The 20718-nt window shown below is 35.2% G+C and overlaps 1 protein-coding gene across 7 annotated transcripts; it reads right to left on the bottom strand.

The window, feature by feature from the left end:
- Positions 1-1132: 1132 nt before the first annotated feature.
- On the bottom strand, positions 1133-17439 carry rpz (rapunzel). Of its 7 annotated transcripts, none has more exons than XM_051864967.1 (4): positions 17223-17439; positions 11611-11658; positions 9447-9599; positions 6017-7131 (listed from the first exon to the last, which is right to left on the bottom strand). In XM_051864967.1, the coding sequence occupies exon 4, from the start codon at positions 7074-7076 to the stop codon at positions 6396-6398; it is 681 nt and encodes a 226-aa protein (XP_051720927.1). In that variant the 5' UTR covers positions 7077-7131; positions 9447-9599; positions 11611-11658; positions 17223-17439; the 3' UTR covers positions 6017-6395. The 7 variants fall into 7 exon arrangements, with proteins under 7 accessions (XP_051720926.1, XP_051720925.1, XP_051720927.1 ...); XM_051864968.1 differs by having other exon boundaries at positions 9447-9548; XM_051864969.1 differs by lacking the exon at positions 17223-17439 and adding an exon at positions 15323-15406 and having other exon boundaries at positions 9447-9548.
- Between the last annotated feature and the right edge of the window lie 3279 nt (positions 17440-20718).

Below are 20718 nucleotides of genomic sequence, written 5' to 3'. Positions count from 1 at the left end.
GATTACAGTTTCCTTTTTCCCCAAGTAAAATGCCAAACTATTGCTGTTTCCTTTTACATTTTAACGTTTTTGTTTTGTTTTTGTGTATCATAACTAAATATCATACACTTCTTTCTTTCTTTCTTTCTTTCTTTCTTTCTTTCTTTCTTTCAGAATCATGTGTCCATATGATTTGACGTTAAAATGACGCGGACCAAAGACTAAAGATCTGTGATGTCACACGAGGTAAAGTTAATCTTATTAATGTTTATATAGGCTACTATTAAATGAAATAGGATTGTTTAATACAAAAGGAAAATAAGGAGAAAGTAATTTCCTCTGAACTGAACAATTCAAAGAGAACTTTTGTTTCATAACCATTGTTGCCTGTACTAGATTATATTAGTTTAGTTTATTCTAACATGAGACTACCATTCAGTGAAGCAGAACAAGGGATCAAGATAGTAAGATAGTTGCTAGTTAGCAAGGTCCAGCTAGCCCCTGCTGGTAGAAGTTGTAACTACACCATTATGTAGGCAAAAAGCAACTACATATATATTACGATCATTAAATCATTAAAAAGTAAAAGTGTCTTCTGATTGCATATTTTTTTCCCCCAACAACATACAATTTTTATTTTAGTATAGTAGATGTTCCCAGGGTTTTTAAAAGTCTGAAATGGAAAACTATTTCCTGTCTGCTGCATTTGACGCATATATACTAATATGTACAGTACATTTATTTATATATTTACAATTTGAACGAAATACATGTAAAAATGCAAAATAACCAGAATAATTTATAATGTGGCGAGATCACGTGTGTTCAAACGCAAACGTGCTACAATTTGAAATGTTTATAGTTGCATTCAATTGTATGCGTTTTATGTATACATTAAAAACGTGTAGATTCTATAAACAGTATGCTAGTATTCATATCTTTAAGTCTAAATGAGCTCAGGTTGTGGTGTATTACCGCCATCTTGTGGCAGAAGATCAGCATACACTAATAATAGCATCAAACATGGGTTTCCAGCTTCCAAAAAAAAAAAAAAAAAAAAAAAAAAAAATATATATATATATATATATATATATGTGTGTGTGTGTGTGTGTGTGTGTGAATTTGAGTGTCTCTGAGTCAAAACAACTTGGAATATTTCCTTGTATCTTTATTGAAAAATGTAATAATATCGTACAGCATTACAAGTGCAACAGCATTTCAAACTGAATTACAAGAAAATGTATTTTAATAATGATTATGAAGGTAAGATGTTCCAATCCTTGAGACATTCAAAAAGTACATGAAACACAGAATTTATATAGGGGTATTTATATATATGCCAGTGCTTTATGGATAAATACATTTGAAACAAACGTGATTATCTAGATGAACTTCAGTCGTATCAGACCAAACATGCAGCACTGTACATTGCGTCGCAGTATATTAAGCACATCAAGTATAATATTTTAATTTATCCAAAATAAAAAGGGCAAAGCAATGCAAAAAAAACCTTCAGTTTAGATATCTCTTCTCATATTAAAATATATGCTCTGATAATGTTCTAATGGCACTAAAAATGACACACTGAATCTACTACTACATAGATTGTATGCCAAAAAAATTGCATAAACATGAATATTTCATTGATAGAAATTTTGATCTTAGATCAAAATTAGATCAAAATCACAGACAGAAAATTGAACGCTCTTTATTCTGCAATGTTTGTGAAGATAGACAGATAGAACGATAGATAGATAATTATACATACTTTATATTTATGTAGTGTTCAAGCTTTTAAAAAAAAAATTCAAGGTGACACTGCTTATGAACGCTTTTGAACTTTAATAATATTTATATAACCACAGTCAGCATTCTGTAGATTAGTGTGAATTATGTTTGTCATGTAGTGTTAAACTGAGGCAAGGCATGAAGGAATGTGTTCATGTGATTAAAAAACATAAACAAGAAGCAGATTACAGGAAATTAGACGGCATCACCGTGTAACCGTCAGCATGACCTGTGCTCATCAGGAGGATAATGCTGCATTAGATTCTGCATGTCGATGAAGTCTATTAGAGGAAAAGGCAAAGCACGAGGCAACAAAGAGCGTTGGTTGTGCAGAAAGTGATCACGGTCACTTGCATCTCCTCAGCACCTCCTGCATTTTCTCCTGCACATTCTTCATGTTCTCTTCCCACTCCTCGTTCCGAGATTCCAAGTCATCCCCTATGATGCCGTAGTAGCCCATCAGAGCGATGAAACCGATGCAGAACAGGTAGGCCAGTCGGGTGCAGAGGTTTTCCATGACGCGCTGGTCACCCTGAGAATGCTTCATGTACACCTCTAGGATGGGCTGGCTGAAGAGTTTGCGCTTCCCAATCACGCCTTCGTAAAGCGAGTACATGTTCTGATCTTCTTTGTCATTCATGAAACTCTCGACGAAATCTTCCTTCTTGCGTTGCACTTGCTCCGGCTTGGCCTCCACGATCTCAATGAATTTGCGGAACTGATTGCGGATGTTTTCCTCCACCTCGTGGTACTGTTTGTCCACCGTTTCCTTTTTGATTTGCAGCAATGCTTGACGGTTCTGCTGTGAGATTTCATCCAGGGCTCGATTCACGCTGCCAAACTCACGTCTGAGTTTCTGCATGTCTTCATCATCCACATGGTGCAGCACCACCCGGATGAGAGAGCCCGCCACGCCGAAGATGGGATTGACCACCGCTGCTGCTGACGAGATGGTGGCCACACATTCTAGAACCTTCACAAGGCCCCTCTTCAGCTTCTCTGGGTCGTCGAAGATCTCATGGTCAGCCATTGCGTCTGGAGTAAGATTGTTTTAAGCTCTTATTTTATAGTTCACCTGAAGAAGGAAACAGATCACAATCTCAGAGTTAAACACAAATTCTATTTAAAAATACTTATTTAGAAGAAATATTCCAGGTTCAGTTCAAGTTAAGCTCATTTGTGGCATAATGTTGATTACTGCAAGAATAATTTTGTTCCTTATTTCCTGAAAGAAAAAAAAAAAAAAAAAAGGAAAAAACTGTGATGCACTTTTAATGGAGGTAAATTAGGTCTTTTAATATTATTTCAAAAGCTCTTACATTTTGTGTTACAATGTGCATAATATTTGAGCTGCAAAGCTGCTAAATCAAAAAACATGAAAGATCCGCACACAAGAATAAAGCTAAAAAAGCTCAAACGAATTTATTTTTCAGAGGCCACAAAAAGTGCAAAAGTGCAAAAAGTGCAAGTGCGAAGTAAAGCTGCTGAAATCATAATTTGTACAGTTATATTTTCATGGCAACTAAGTTGTAAAATTGGATACAACTGTCAAATACATATATATATATATATACACACATACATATATATATATATATATATATATATATATATAGTGTATAGTGCAGTCAAATCGAATAATCATGATTAATCACATCTAACAAGTTTGTAAATATGTGTGTATATACAGTATATATCTTATATATTATATGTAATCTATCTTATTGTGTGTAGTTTAGTGCAGTCAGATCGATTAATCGCATCTAACAAAAGTTTGTAAATATGTGTGTGTATATGCAGTGTATATATATATATATATATATATCTTATAGATTATATACAGGTGCTGGTCATATAATTAGAATATCATCAAAAAGTTGATTTATTTCACTAATTCCATTCAAAAAGTGAAACTTGTATATTATATTCATTCATTACACACAGACTGATATATTTCAAATGTTTATTTCTTTTAATTTTGATGATTATAACTGACAACTAAGGAAAATTCCAAATTCAGTATCTCAGAAAATTGGAATATTGTGAAAAGGTTCAATATTGAAGACACCTGGTGCCACACTCTAATCAGCTAATTAACTCAAAACACCTGCAAAGGCCTTTAAATGGTCTCTCAGTCTAGTTCTGTGGGCTACACAATCATGGGGAAGACTGCTGACTTGACAGTTGTCCAAAAGACGACCACTGACACCTTGCACAAGGAGGGCAAGACACAAAAGGTCATTGCAAAAGAGGCTGGCTGTTCACAGAGCTCTGTGTCCAAGCACATTAATAGAGAGGCGAAGGGAAGGAAAAGATGTGGTAGAAAAAAGTGTACAAGCAATAGGGATAACCGCACCCTGGAGAGGATTGTGAAACAAAACCCATTCAAAAATGTGGGGGAGATTCACAAAGAGTGGACTGCAGCTGGAGTCAGTGCTTCAAGAACCACTACGCACAGACGTATGCAAGACATGGGTTTCAGCTGTCGCATTCCTTGTGTCAAGCCACTCTTGAACAACAGACAGCGTCAGAAGCGTCTCGCCTGGGCTAAAGACAAAAAGGACTGGACTGCTGCTGAGTGGTCCAAAGTTATGTTCTCTGATGAAAGTAAATTTTGCATTTCCTTGGGAAATCAGGGTCCCAGAGTCTGGAGGAGAGAGGAGAGGCACACAATCCACATTGCTTGAGGTCCAGTGTAAAGTTTCCACAGTCAGTGATGGTTTGGGGTGCCATGTCATCTGCTGGTGTTGGTCCACTGTGTTTTCTGAGGTCCAAGGTCAACGCAGCCGTATACCAGGAAGTTTTAGAGCACTTCATGCTTCCTGCTGCTGACCAACTTTATAGAGATGCAGATTTCATTTTCCAACAGGACTTGGCACCTGCACACAGTGCCAAAGCTACCAGTACCTGGTTTAAGGACCATGGTATCCCTGTTCTTAATTGGCCAGCAAACTCGCCTGACCTTAACCCCATAGAAAATCTATGGGGTACTGTGAAGAGGAAGATGCGATATGCCAGACCCAACAATGCAGAAGAGCTGAAGGCCACTATCAGAGCAACCTGGGCTCTTATAACACCTGAGCAGTGCCACAGACTGATCGACTCCATGCCACGCCGCATTGCTGCAGTAATTCAGGCAAAAGGAGCCCCAACTAAGTATTGAGTGCTGTACATGCTCATACTTTTCATGTTCATACTTTTCAGTTGGCCAAGATTTCTAAAAATCCTTTCTTTGTATTGGTCTTAAGTAATATTCTAATTTTCTGAGATACTGAATTTGGGATTTTCCTTAGTTGTCAGTTATAATCATCAAAATTAAAAGAAATAAACATTTGAAATATATCAGTCTGTGTGTAATGAATGAATATAATATACAAGTTTCACTTTTTGAATGGAATTAGTGAAATCAACTTTTTGATGATGTTCTAATTATATGACCAGCACCTGTATAATCTATTTTATTTTGTCTAGTTTAGTGCAGTCAAATCGATTAATCGCATCTAACATACGTTTGTAAATATATATGAGTGTGTGTGTGTGTGTGTATATATATATATATATACACACACACACATACACATATACATATATTTACAAACTTTTGTAAAACTTTATTTTAGTGCCGTAGTTACGTTACTACATGTACTTACTATAGTAATAACAGACAGTAAATTATGCATAATTACAAGTAACTAACCCTAAACCAAACCCTAACTGTAACTCTATAGTAAGTACATGTAGTTATACTGAACAGTACTCAGTACTTATTTGAGTAATTACAATATAACTACAGCACTGTAAAATAAAGTGTAACCCAAACTTTATATTAGATGTGATTAATCAATTTGACTGCACTAAACTCTACACAAAATAAGATTTTTCTCACTAAATCATGTTAACATGCATATTTTTAAGTCTTGTGGCTATACTTTTGCAACAGTGAGTACATAAATGTCTTCACTTCCATTATAAGTGCCCCTTTATAACCCAGAAAGAAAGAAAGAAGATTAAACTTAACGTGAACTCAGAATATTCCTTTAAACATTCTTTTTTTTTTTACATTAGACTGACCAACCACAGCAATCTGCCTCTATAACTTTGACAACTTTGCATTTAATGCAAATCAAAGCAATTTCCATATTCACCTGCATTCTGCAGTCATAGTCCTAAGTGATCACATCATGAATTGACTTGGCAGAAATCACATTTGGTCATATAACTTGACAAATACAAAGAACAACTGCCATAATAGGAGCGAAAAAAAATATCCATTTATTGTGCAAAGAATCACACCACATAAGCAAATAATTATATAATAATTCGTAATGTGTAACTTACATCAAAGATTCACATCATTGGAAATATTTTTTTTTACAATATATACTTAGTCACAATAATGACCAAAACATGCGTAATATTCTTTAAAAACATTTTTAGCTGTGATATACTGTATTAAAAGCGTTGCACTACTTTAGTATTGCATTGAAAAGTTTATTGGTAAGCAGAGAAAGAGTGACCCATATTACACCCCACAAAATTTATTAAAACTTCCTGATTCAAGATTGCTTATAACATTAAAACTTTCAGCACATGAAATGGATTTGTCTCAGCAATTGTTCAGTGCAACTTCAGTTTTCCTCAGTGCATTGGTTTAGAGCTTCTTGCATCTTGGCTTGAATTTCAATGACCCTCTGGCCCCATTTGTCTCTCACTTCATCCTCGTCATCTTCAGTGACAGCGTAGTAGGCCATCAGCGTCATAAGACCGATGTAAAACAGGTGAGCCAAGTGAGAGCAGCGGGCCTCCATCACCTTTTTGTTCCTTTTACAGTCCTCCAGGTATACTTGTAGGATAGGCCTCCCGAACAGAGCGGTGCCCTTCACACCACGATAAAACACATCTAAGCTCATGTCGCTCTGGTCCTTCTCGTATATCTTCACAAACTCCTGCATGTGGTGATCCGAGTTTTCAGGGTCCAGTTTTACTCTTTCCACCATGGTGTTGAAAGCACCGTACTGATGCTTGATGACTTCCTCGTGTTTACCGAAATTCTCATTGATCTCGTCAATGCGGATCTGTTGGAGCACCTTCTTGTTCTTCTCTGAGATGGTTTCCAGCTTCTCGTGGACCTGTTGGAAGTCTTTGTGCATCTCATGGTCCTCCTCATCCACGAGGCCTTTCTTGACGATCCCGACTACTGAAGTCACAATCCCGAAGAGAGGATCTATGGAGGAGGCGAAGGAGGAGACTTTCTCCACATAGCACAGCACTTTGACCGCAGTCGCTTTGATCTGCTCTTTTTCTGCCATAGATGGGTCTGAATCTTCGACTTTGGCTCTTCTAGTCTTTCAGGCTTGTCTGATTCTGAAATGAAAGGGAAACATGTTTTTAATAAAAACAGAACAGAATAAAAATGTCAATACTTCTGTTCTGAACAACATTGAAATTTGAAACTGTCATGCTTCCTTGGACGTTTTATTCAATTGATTTTAATTAAAGATAGTAAGGACCAGATTTATAAGAGCTTGCGCCAACACAAACCCTCTTTTGTTGTTTAAAAAAAAAAAAAAAAAAAAAAATACTGTCAGGACTTACTAAAGACCCGCAGTGAAAAATTAGCGACGAAAAGGTGTGGACAGTTATTTTTGCAGCTGACCTTATTGCATGTGCATTTGTAGGAGTTTGCCTTTTACATGCAATATTTATGTGAGGAGAGTATTTAAAGGATTAAGTCACTTTAAAATGAAAATTACCCCAAGCTTTCCTCACCCTCAAGCCATCCTAGTGTATATGACTTTCTTCTTTCTGATCAACACAATCGGAGTTATATTAATAAATATCCTGACGCATCTAAGCTTTATAATGGCAGTGAACGGAACCAACGAGTTTGAAACTCAAAAAAGTGGATCCATGCATCATAAATGTACTCCACACGGCTTCGGGAGGTTATTAAAGGCCTTCTGAAGCGAAGCGATGCGTTTGTGTAAAAAAAATATCCATATTTAACAAGTTTAAAGTATAATATCTAGCTTCTGCCAGACCGCCTTCCGTATTCTACTTACAAAAAAAAGCGTAACTGACGTTGTGTCAGTTATGTTTTTTTTGTAAGTTGAATACAGAAGCCATAGGACTTTCTTCGTACGTTGAATACGGAAGGCTATTTGGCGGACGCTAGATATTTTACTTTATAACTTGTTAAATATGGATATTTTTCTCACACAAACGCATCGCTTTGCATCGGATGCTTCACGATATTTATTAATATAATTCCAATTGTGTTCATCAGAAAGAAGAAAGTCATTTACACCTAGGATGGCTTGAGGGTGAGTAAAGCTTGGGCTAATTTTCATTTGAAAGTGAACTAATCCTTTAAATAAATAATGCAATGGAATTTACTAACGTTTGCACTAGTCAATTTACTGGTATTTGCCGCATGTCTTAAGCCACTTTGCGCCTAAGTTGTTAGATCACACGCACCTGATCATCATCAGATGATCAGGTGTGATTATTATAGTACTGATTATTTTGCGACCCTATGTGAATTTGTGCTGCTCTTGATAGACCGAGTTGTCATTATTGAAATGATCCGAACTTGCTTTGTGGAATTTCCTTCTGTTTGAGTATAAGTTTATACTGATATATTATATTGAGTATAAATTTATATTTTAAATTTAAATTTAACCTTTCATTTCATTCAATACTGAAAACTATCAAATAATTCAATGCAAAATTACAAAATGGACTATTTTACTTAATATTTGTGTGTTTTGCATTTTTATGCATATTAGATCTTTCAGTATTAAGCTGTTAGATTAGCAATACACTAACATCAATCTCTATTGGAATCAATTTTGATTAGAGTCTCTTATGCTTTAATTTGAGTTGCTGCCTATGTAGAGTGTCCCAAATTGATCTCCTTTGAGGTTCGATAACCGTTAGGTTGTACCTTATAAGGCACCTGTTTATCTAAGCAGTAGGTTTTGGAATAAAGCTATATTTTGTCTTTCTATGACCATAAAAGGTTGCTGTCCAGTTCTGAATCTGCCATGTCCAGAGCGGTAATAATCAACTGTAACTTTTTTTTCCCTTAATAAGTAACTCAAGTTAAACTTTCACGCCAGGGACATACCTGTAGATATTTAAAATATCTAAACTGTCTAAAAAGTGTATATAACATTAATTTATATTTATAGGTTTTTGTGCATTCAGAAAGGAAGTTCACAGGAAGTATTGACTCATGTTCACATAAAATAAGTGTGAAATCTTCAAAAGTACTAATCAAAAACCGGTTTGCACAGAAAAACAAACAAAACTAGTAATTCTAAAACTAAAACAATACAGTTGATCAGCATGTTGGGCTTGACATACCCATCAAACCACATGGCATAATGAATGATGTCATGTTTGTGGTTTTATTCATGTTACTATAAACAAAAAGATTTTTTAAATGAAACAGAGTTTCTTGTATAACATGCAGTTTATCTTATCGGTCACTAAAATAGGTTTCTAGACTGAATGAATGGCAGTATGGCTTGTAAACAGGCTAACATAATTAGCTTCAGAGAGAGGTTAGATGAACAGCAAAACATATTCAGGTACATGAAGCAGCAATATTATTCCGTACTCATGGCACAGGATACACGTTTAAGCAGGAGAAAGTTCTAAGCTACGAATCTTACCTTTAAATGCGTCTGTAGCTGTTCAGTTCCTAATGGTGCTGCTGCTGTTTTTGTACAAGCAGCCACCATTTCACTGTCCGGTCTGAGAAACAGCCCCTCCCTCTTTGTCAAAAAAAAGGGCAGGGTGTGGGAGTGACTCATACCACAGCAATGCTGATTGGTTTAGAAGAGGAAAAAAAGAAAAAAAAGAAAGAAAAGCATGCAGCTTTTCCGCAATCCCCTTTCTGAAGAACACACACACACCCTGCATGGAAAATGGCTGCAATGCGTTCTACCAAGTTCAGTAATGAATCCTGTCACTTATAGACAAGAATGAATAACTAGTGGGAGCAGATGAGTAAATTAGAGAACATTCAGTTTGTCTGAACAAAAAAAAAAAAGAAGAGGAAATTCTGACATTGACTAGTTTAATACTAATGCATGACTCAAAAGTATACTAAGTGTATGTGGAAAAACAGTTTATGGGCCTCAGACATAAAACAACATGCTGCATGAATTTCTGCATACAGTAGATTGTACAACAATTCTTACATTTAATTAAATGCAACAATTACATATTCATTCAGATCGTGTTTCATGAATGAGGCTGTTTGTGTGTAAAAATTCAGGAAGCAGGTATGTCCTGTTGTGGCTTATCTGGTTAAGTGAGAAAAAAAAAACACTAAAGCATAGACAAAGAATGAATATACGCTGAAAGGAGAGGCTGTCAGGCAACTGTGCATGTCAGCTGCCATTGAACAGCTGTAAGAGAATCAAGTTCATGACAGATGTGTGTTGTGACTGTGAACTGGGCTTTGTGTGGGATCATTAAACAGAGTGCCGGCAGATTATGTTGAATGGCTAAGAAAATAATATGCAATTGAATGCTTGGAGGAAAAGGTCACATTTTCACTTTGTTTAACCAGGGTTGCTGCACATTTTTTAAAGTCAAACCTTTTTAAGACCTGAAGAAATAAAAATTAATACTATACATTAGGGGTGTGCAATACTGACAAAAAAAAATTTTATCTCAATATTTTTTAAAGTTGTTTCAAAAGCAATATTTGCCACCTTAAATTGATTTCCAGGGGCATTTTTTACCTACATAAGGGCATTTTTCTAAACTTTTTTAGATGTATGCATCACCTTTAAGGTCAAATTCTAACATTCAAATTAAATTCTATTAGAATAATAGCACAGTATAGGGCTGTTATTACCAATCAAATGAAATCATCAACAAAATCCATCTTTGCAATGCAGAGGTGACACAGAAGCGGCATGAGAAGTGGCATTAATATATTTACAAAGCATTTACAATTTGTCTGCATACATTTAATTCAATATTTATATATAAAATTATTTCTAATTTTAACTTGTCTTAATGAGTGAGTCATTCATTCAACCGTTTTGTTCAAACGACTGATTCATTCAGGAACAAAGCAAGTGACCGCCTATATTAAAAGGGTCATTGGTCGTTGGCGAAATTAAGAAAAAACAAACATTGTGTCTAAAATGTAACTCAAAATGCTAACTTATTGTTCATTTAACTGTTGTATAAAATAAATATCACATTTGCAATCGTTCTGATTTGTGGAAAACGGCACTCTTGCTTGTGTGATGTTGTAGGCTATAACTACACCATATCATATGATATAATTATAAGACAAAAATGCCTATGTATTTTGAATTTTGAGGACATATAACTGCATACATCAGTGTGAGTGACAAACTCATGTCAGCTCGCACATCGTTGAAACAATAATTACGATATCATCATAGACGACACTTATCACACAGCCCTACGCACATAAAGAATGAACTTACAACGGTTACTGAGCTGACATTTACCCAGTTTCTTCTGCTTTCTCTTCCTTTCGCGTGCAAGTGACAGTAGCTACCGCTGTCGTAAATGCCGCGAGGCCCGCAAATTGTCACGTGAACAAGCAAATCCAAAAAGAAAATGAAAATAAAAATAATATGTACGCTAATTAGATAGTTTTAATTTGGTAAATGATTTAGATATGTCTAAGTCAAATTGCCATCTAAAATTTAAGACCTCTCATAAGTAAAAAATAAGACTTAAGATTTTTTATGGCCTTAAGACTTTTTAAGGATCTGCGGGAACCCTGTTAACAGAGAATGAGTGTCACCTCTAACCAGTTAAGACAGGAAAATTAAATCTTACGTTGCAGTGAGAAAGACCAGATGTGCCAAATGGAGATCTTCCAAGTACCTGCAGCAAAACAGAGGGGGAAAAAATAAACTTTTAGCAAAGTATATTCAGAGAGTTTCGGGTCAGTTATTTGTTGAAATGTGATAATCTTTATAATATCAGTTAGAATATTATCAGATGTTTCACACAGTATGCTGTCGTTTTCCAGCAAAGGTGTTTAGAAATTTACTAAAAGCCTGGTAATTTTTTTGTAAATATATTGTATATTCCATTTCACACCTACCCAGCTAACAGGGAACACTCTCAGAACTTTAGCTTTAACGTTCTGGCAAGGTTCTCTAAATATTATGAACAAACATTCTTCCAGTAACATTAATACAACTTTCATTCAGTTATCTGGTCTTTAATAACGTTCCCAAAACATTAGCACAAAAACATTATTTATACATGATTCATGGAAATTTTTTCCTGAAACATTTTAGATGTATGCTTTTCATTTTTTAAATATTATTCAAAGAACATTCAGTTGCCTTCCAATTATGTTTGCAAAATGTTAATATGAAATGTTTTCTTAACGTTTGCTAAAAAACTTTTTTAAACATTTAAAAAAACTAGACATTTTAGAGAACATTCAGGAATAACGTTTTATAACTTAATAAGAACGTTACCAAAAAATGTTCTTAGAACACATTTTTGTTAGCTGGGTTACTGCCTGAGACCTGTTATTAAAGCAAAAATGTGTTATTAAACTTAAACAGTGACACTTCAACAAGTTATGAGATGCCAGAGTACATTATGGCTCACTAAATATAATGACCAATATTCACAGGAATATTATGCAATAATTCTACAGAAGCTAAAGAATACAGCCAAAAAAATATGTAAGTTCATCCTTGTTAAAACTCAAAAACACTTTCAGAGAGGCAACAGGCTGACACATGTCATATGCAAGCCCCTTGGCTGTCTCTGAGCATATGCAACTTCATATCTCACAATATTTGGGAAGAAAATATGGAATGGAAAATGTTGGTATGGCAAGAAAAAGAAATCTGAGCTCTGCTATAAAAGCAAGATAGTATCAATTCTAAAGGTTCAATCAATGTTTATGTCACTTTATGGCTCATTAAAGAATATGACTTTTCAAAAGAATATTATGGCATAACAGAAGCATAAACAGTATGGTTATAAAATCCAACATCTTTTGAGGTGACAATGTTGGCATTGCAAGTAAATGTCTGACCTTCTACTTAAAGCAATTAAACAGCATATCCACACGTTATCAATGTTTTTGATGTCAAAGTACAATATGACTCATTAAATAATATGACTTTTAAAACAATACTATGGCATAATTGTACAGATTGTATAATTGTTTTTTGTTAAAAAAGCACTTTTAGATAGGCCATCACGATAAGGACACATGATGCTGTATGAAGCTTTGTCAAATTCATGTACTCAGTTGAAAAACTATTCTCAAACAGAAAACTAACATTTACACTTGCTGGATTTACAAGTGTATGGGACAAAATCTAGTAGTAGTTCAGTACTTTATGAGAGAAGAAAGCTTATTAAACTTCACAGCAGAATTATAATGTGCAGCTGCTTTTAGGGGTTAAAACTCATGTAGTGTCGAACTGTTGACTGTGATGGTACTGTACTGAGAGATTGGAGGACAGTTTCTTAAACAAAAGAGGGGATGCAACTCTAAATGAGAGCATGTTTACTGTTCTCATTTTCCTATTGGAGACACAGACCCTTGTTCCTGATCCATCCAGAGGGGGCAGTAATTTACATTTTCAGATTTCTGATAAAAACGCCAGACAGTGACAAAGTGAAAGGGTGTCATTGACTGTGATGCCCCCATGAGGCCTAAAATTTAACTCTTTAGATGCTGGATGGTTTTAGGATATGAATAACAAAGTTGCACCTACTACATCCTCTGTCCTTTCTATTCTTTCAGTATTTAACCCTTTCAGTTCATCTTACCAAATATGATTAGGTTCATTTATATTAACTGAATAACTCACTTATTTAAATATAACACAACTTCCCTATATTTCCAACAGTGAAGACACACATAAAATCAAAAGATGAATGATTATTGATTAATATGATGATCACTTTTGAGTATTTAACCCTTTCAACTCATCTTTATGCCTTATCTTGTGTAAACAAATATGATAAGGTTCATTATATTAAATTGAATAACTTACTTATTTAAATAAAACACAACTTCCCTCCATTTCCAACAGGACAGACACACAAAATCAAAAGATGAATGATTGTTGATTAATATAATTATCACTTTTTAGTATTTAACCCTTTCAGTTCATCTTTTTTTGCCTTATCTTGTGTAAACAAATATGATTAGGTTCATTTATATTAACTGAATAACTCACTAATTTAAATATAACACAGCTTCCCTCCATTTCCAACAAGACAGACACACATAAAATCAAAAAAATTAATGATTTTTGATTAATATGATGATCACTTTTGAGTATTTAACGCTTTCAACTCATCTTTATGCCTTATCTTGTGTAAACGAATATGATTAGGTTAATTTATATTAACTGAATAACTTACTTATTTAAATATAACACAACTTACTTCCATTTCCAACAGGACAGACACACATAAAATCAAAAGATGAATGATTATTGATTAATTTGATCATCACTGAAAGGGTTAATAGGTCATCTTCACTAACACCAGCCCAGTAGCAAAATGTTGTAAGTTTCATATAGATAGATAAAAAAAAAAAAAAAAAAAAAAAAACTGTGCTGGCTTAACTATAGTCCATATCAGAACGTATACAAGGGCCCTGATGACTCTCTGGCAAGACTAATCTGAGACTAGTCCATACTGTGTGCTTAACTAGTCCCATACTACATGTTTAACTAGAAAAACAGTTCATGTCAGAGTGTTTACACTCCACACTCACTTGGTTAAGACTGGAATATGATCTCCTAATGGTTTCTTCAAGTTCACAATACTAACCATAACACTTATTATTAGTTACTTAATTGTAAAAGATGATTATTTTTCATGCAGTTTTATTTGAAAACACTTTTATATGCTTGAACACAGTGATAAACGATGCAGAGTGTCGAGTGAGTCAGGAAGTAAGCCGTCCCAACAGCACTCACCACTCCAAGGAGCGGCCATCTTTAAAGCTCTCTATCATTTCACTCAGAGAAGCTAATATGTCAAAATGATCTTGTAAAATCACATAAATACACACAAATATATATAATTTACAAGCTTATAATACATTTAAGTGCATTTTATTCTTCAGGGACCATCATTAACATGTTTCCTCTCTTTCTTTTGTACAGCATTGCCTATCTGTCAAATTGGCCACTTCCCTTGGACAAGCAGCCAAGGGATCAAGACAGAACAACTGCAGACCATGCTTAACAAGCCAAAGCACAACAATTCAACATCTTCCTGTGTTTTCCCAACCAGTGTGAGTATTTTTAAAAATCTACAGCCCATTTGGAGTGGATCACATTCAGCCAGCTGCTGTCTTCACTGTTATAGCTCCCCCTAGCAGCTCCCTCCATATTTCCTTGTTCATGCTAACCATGATATCTATTCTCACCCTATACAGACAACATGCATATACATCCATATACAGGCATGCATTAGGGCTAATGTACATCCCAATGAGCCCATCCATCCATTAGTGGCCTGGGCCATTGGAGAACACAGCTCCTCTTACCTATTCAGACTGCTCTCTCCAAAGTTTCTATCCCGACTGTAGCTACTTCTTCTTCCCAGCAATCACTGCAAAAGAGGCTCTTCCATTTTAGCTCAATATGGAGGGGTGTTCAAATTGGACTATACCATTTAAACTGCTATACAGATGGCCCTGGTGCCTCAAAAAGGGCCCTTTGGCCACCAATATTACTGCAAGTCTCCACTTGCTCCATTGAAGAGGCATGTATGAACCCCTATTGACCAGCCCCCTCCTCAAGCCACAGATGACCTCCCCCAATGACATTCAAATATTCCAGCCTTCCAACAGTCAGATAGTCTATACAGAGAACCGACTGTTGCTTCTGGAGGCAGCTGAGGGCACACAGAGTCTCCTGACAGGCCAGCTGCCAAGCTCTGCCATTGGTGACACTTGGTGGAAGCTATTCATGGGGGGATTTTTATTAAAATAAAGCTTTAAGTAATAAATTAAGGGTAAGAATAAACTAAATTTATCCAAATAGGGGACTGAAATATGAACCATCTATTGCATATGCTGGCACAGAGTTAAAAAGCACACCCTTCCAGTGGTGTCAGTGTGTGTCCAAATAGGACACCTGTTTCTAGCATTAATAAAATAGCTTAGCAGCCTTAGCAGTGGAATTTAAAATATATTTTAAGGAATACCAATCAACAGGTATGAGTTCTGATTTGAGACTAACCAGTGTTGAATCAACGAAATGCCTCAATATCATTATTACACAGACTTTCTGAGGGCAGAGACATTTCCAAGCTACTGTTCTTTTAAAGACAATAAACATGCTCTAAAATGAGCTCTTCAATTGTCTCAATGCATGAATCAGTGTACAAGAACAATATTCATCCAATAAAACAAGAAATGATTATAAACAACTCAATGAATTTCTGGGGATCAGTGCATCATACTATGATGCTGTAACTTAAAAGTATTTTGCACATGTTCTGGACATACAGACAGACAAAAACAAGATCATGTTGTCTGCAAAATGGTGCAAACACAGGACATATGTTTTAAATGTGATCACTAGAATATTTAGATGTCTTGAAACATAATGTAAGCTAAAACTAAAAATAACTCCCACAGAAGCAAACATCTAAGTGCACAGAGGTGTGAAGCCACAGGATGTGTAAGGTCACAGTTAGATATCTGGGTATTGAAAAGCATATGTACAGACCTACACAAGGTTGCTTATTTTTTGTCTGTAACACCATGTTTCGCTCTATGTGTCACAGACTCAAACATTTATTATAATATTTGCATATTTATCTGCTACAAATGAATGTATTTTAGAAATCTACAATTTGAATGACTGTAAAGTACATAAAGACTGGTGTGCTAGTCTAGCAGCACCAGGGTTTCTAACACAAATTTGAAAACAAAAGGATTTTGAAGAATTTTGTGCATACATTTATTGTGCTATTCACTCTTAGTGGTTTAACATTATTATTCCATCACCATTTCCTTTAAAACATTTTAATTCAAAATGTTAAACGTACAAAACATTGAAGTTCAAAAGAGCAAATAAAATGGTTCTGGCTATTATGTAGTCACCCAATTAAGTCAAATCTATATATTGTATCATGTTGTGCATTTTTGTGAAGTAGCCACATTAGTAAGTCTTACAACCCTCCCAGTCTGTTCAGCCATGATATTTCTAGGGTTTTTTTTTTTAGCATCTAGTAAATGAAAATATTGTGTAGCTGTTCCTATATGTTGTTAGGCTATATATATTATTGTGTTACCAGTGGTCCTTATAGTGATTTCATCCTGTTGTTGTTTTTTAACTGGGTGAACAGACGGTGTTACAACACTCACCGGTAGCGGTGTGTACTAAAGCATGCTTCGATACACAAACTGAATCAACTAAAATAACAAAAACGCTTACCGGCGTCGTGCAAAAACTGAAGGGAGAATGCGCCAAAGCAGATAACTGCGGGTGGGATGTTTTGATAAAACAAAAATAAGTGGGGAAGATTACAATGCATTAAACTACACAAGTCTTATGGCGAACACAATCCAATAACAGTCGAGTGAAGGATTATTTTTTAGACAGGCAATCCATTAACTGCCCGACGCTGTGTTTTCATCACTGACAGGTGTACGCGGCCTATGAAACAGCTAACTGATCTAATGTGAAACATCGCCTGACAACTGATTATTGATTCTGATATGACGCCAGGAACTGAGACGAAATGTGAAGGTACGATAAAAACAAAAATGTCAAACGTAGACTTGCATACAGTCTTGATGTTCATGGATTGCTTTCAGATTTTGATTATGCGTCGCGTCTGTCAGTCATTTTGACGGACCTCAACACATTGTGTGCGTTTGAAGTCGTATTATATAATATTTATAGCCTATAATGAACTGGATGTATTTGTATACTAATATCAGAAATTAATAATAAATATTAGACATGTACAATATCCGACCCCAAGTCCAGACAAGTCCTGTTGATTTAAAAGTCTTGTATGAAAGATTATTTTACTATTTTATTACAGGCCTACATTTGAAATGGGGATTCAATTTGTTCGAGTTGTTCTTTTCTTACTTTTGTTTTGTGTTTTCATTTAATGGAACTCATGAAGGTTTCTTCAAGGTATGTTTTTTTTTTCGTAACACAGCAAAATGAACAATAATTTTTGAGCAACTTCAATACTTTACACATATAGACAAACATGTCTTTGTTCTGCCAGAAATGCAATTACCACATAAACAAGATCTGTATATTGTGCCTAAATTTCAGCCAAGTTTCTGTGAAGTTCAAGTCTTTATCTTGGTGTTGAAAACATTTTGAATTCCTTTCAAAGCTTTTGACTGAATTGTCTTTATTGACAAGATAATGTGGGGGGAAATGTGTCAAACAATGGATAAACTTATATTCAGCAACAGATTACTGTAATAATCATAGAGGTGAGTCAAATGCATTTTTGTGTAATATCAACATATGTATTTTTTTTTATAAAGATTATAGATATGACATAATATACTGTACTGTGAAATGCCAAATAAAGCCTTGTACACCTTATGTGCAGTTATTGTCTCCACTGCATGCATCCAAGTTACTGTAGGTTGTGATTATATGTTGATATAAATTAAATAAAATTGCCATATGGTTGGTAATGTATGTAACACATAGAAACTGGAGTAATAGTATGTTTAAATGGTGTTTAAATAAAAGCATATATCTTTCTTCTTCATTACTGCACCACTTTTTTCATGATATCACCCATTCCTTGTTTTGAGGGTTAATGTAATGAACATTATTCAGAGTATGAGCCAATTCAAGACTTCTTCAGCACTCACTCATACAGTATAAAACATTATAGGCATGTGACAAAAAGGGAAAATGGCTGCCGGATCATGGAGTGCTGCCTGTGGGTACTGTCCATGGTGCTGTAGGATTTCTGTGACTGACATCTTTTTCCTCTTGGATTTGGATAGGTACGGAGGTGGTGAAGATAATGAAGGCAATTTTGTTTTCCTTTTTGTTAGATTATGTTGCTGTTTGATTATCTTTGTCCTCACATGCTTCCACAGTCACTGAAAAATAAAATGAACCAACCTGCAGTAGAAATCCATCTGCCAAATACTCCCCAACATTCACAAGTGCAGAGCTCATGTATATACAGTTTTTACTTTATTTTCTAGCGTAAATTTTGGCATAACACACAATCACAGGGGTGGACAGATATTCCCATGCCAAGTAACAAAGGCAAAGTGAAGAACAAAACTTCTTAAAAGTTAAACTTTAACGACCCCTACATTAATGTATTGAACGAAACAGTGCCCACTAACTCTGAACTCTTTAAGTTTATTTCAGATCATAGCAGGAAAGAGTAGGCTAAGTTATTGTAGCAGAATTATTTTCTGTTGATTACCTATTTTTATGACGCTGTTACCATTCTTCTACGTTTCTTCATGTTCTTTAATAAATCTTAAACTTTGTCTTTAAGTTCGTCCTCAGTTTTTCCGGGACCTGGAGAAGAAAAAGCACGTCACGTGAGCACATTGAATTGTTATCTGAATGAAATTTGCAGAACGGTGTTCCAAAACAATCAAGAAGTTGGCTTATGCCGCATATTTCTAACTCTACACCGAGTGTTTTAATGGTAACACTTGAAGGAGACCAACTTATACTTCTCTTCATGTACTGTGTAAATGAATGCGGTTTTAGTCTAACAGGTTACATGCTCTGAACGGAATCGTATTTTTCTACGATTTCATGGCGTACAACTTATCTCTTCTTCCATTGGTCAGAGGCATTGAGAAGTGTTGCTTCATTATCACAGCGCCCCCCAATGGCTAACATTGTGCTGTACGGTTGCCGGAAAGGATATTTTTAAACGTCTGCTTTAAATGAAATGAATTGCATAAAAGCACAAAGGAGAAAGGTGAAAGTGGGTTTTATCTACATCATAAATGTTCAAATACTATAAAAAGCGTTGGGTGTCTAGATGTTCCAGCGTTTCGTGAGGTGAGGAGAAGACGAGTTCAAAAACACAACAGTGAAAACTAAGCCACGAGAGACGTTACAGTGAGTTTAAAACGGTCAAGACGCAAATCAGAGCTCATAAATCTCTTTAAACCTTATAGTTAGCCTACAAAATGGTTCCCTTGTGTACACTCTTTAAGAAAAATCCTGAAAATGATTGAAACCTCAAAGCTACAGACAGATTGTAGTATCAGCTATCCACCACAAGAGGGAAGTATATATCTGACTAAACAGCACTGGACACAAAGCTGGACAGATCGTGGACATACAACTGTTTCAGGTTTGAACTCTTCATTACTCCACTTACGGATATATATATATATATATATATATAGTGTGTATGTGTGAATAGATAATATATAGGCTACATAGCTGTCAAAGCAGATTACATTCAGAATGTGTACCTTGTGTAACAGACATACTCAAACACACAAAAGATGCAAATGCATTGCAGGTGTGCGGTGCTATACAAACATGCATTCTTGTGTTACTGTAGTTGTTCCTAAGGAATTCAAATGTACCTGAAGAATATAGTATATATATCTATGTATATATATCACTATGGCAGTCTCACATGAACGCTAAAGCACGTTTTGGAAGAAGCTCTGGACAAAGTACTTCTGCTAAATATGTAGGCCTACATCTCAGTTGAAATTCACCCTCATGTCATTCCAAAAATGTACTACTTTCTTTTCCTTTGCATATACTTTCCATATAATGAATGTAAATGAGAACGGGCCCTGTCAAGCGCCAAAGTATATTTTAATTTCAATTATTTTTTTATTTCATTTTATTTATTCTTTATTAAGTATGCTTTATGTTATGTTTGGAGCACAACAGCATTATTTCACTTACATTGAAATGAGTAGACATGTCAGAATTGATT

Source organism: Ctenopharyngodon idella, chromosome 16 (assembly GCF_019924925.1).
Source record: "Ctenopharyngodon idella isolate HZGC_01 chromosome 16, HZGC01, whole genome shotgun sequence".
Lineage (NCBI taxonomy): Eukaryota > Metazoa > Chordata > Actinopteri > Cypriniformes > Xenocyprididae > Ctenopharyngodon > Ctenopharyngodon idella.
The sequence above is the reverse complement of the archived record's forward strand: the minus strand, read 5'-3'. Positions and strand labels throughout refer to the sequence as shown.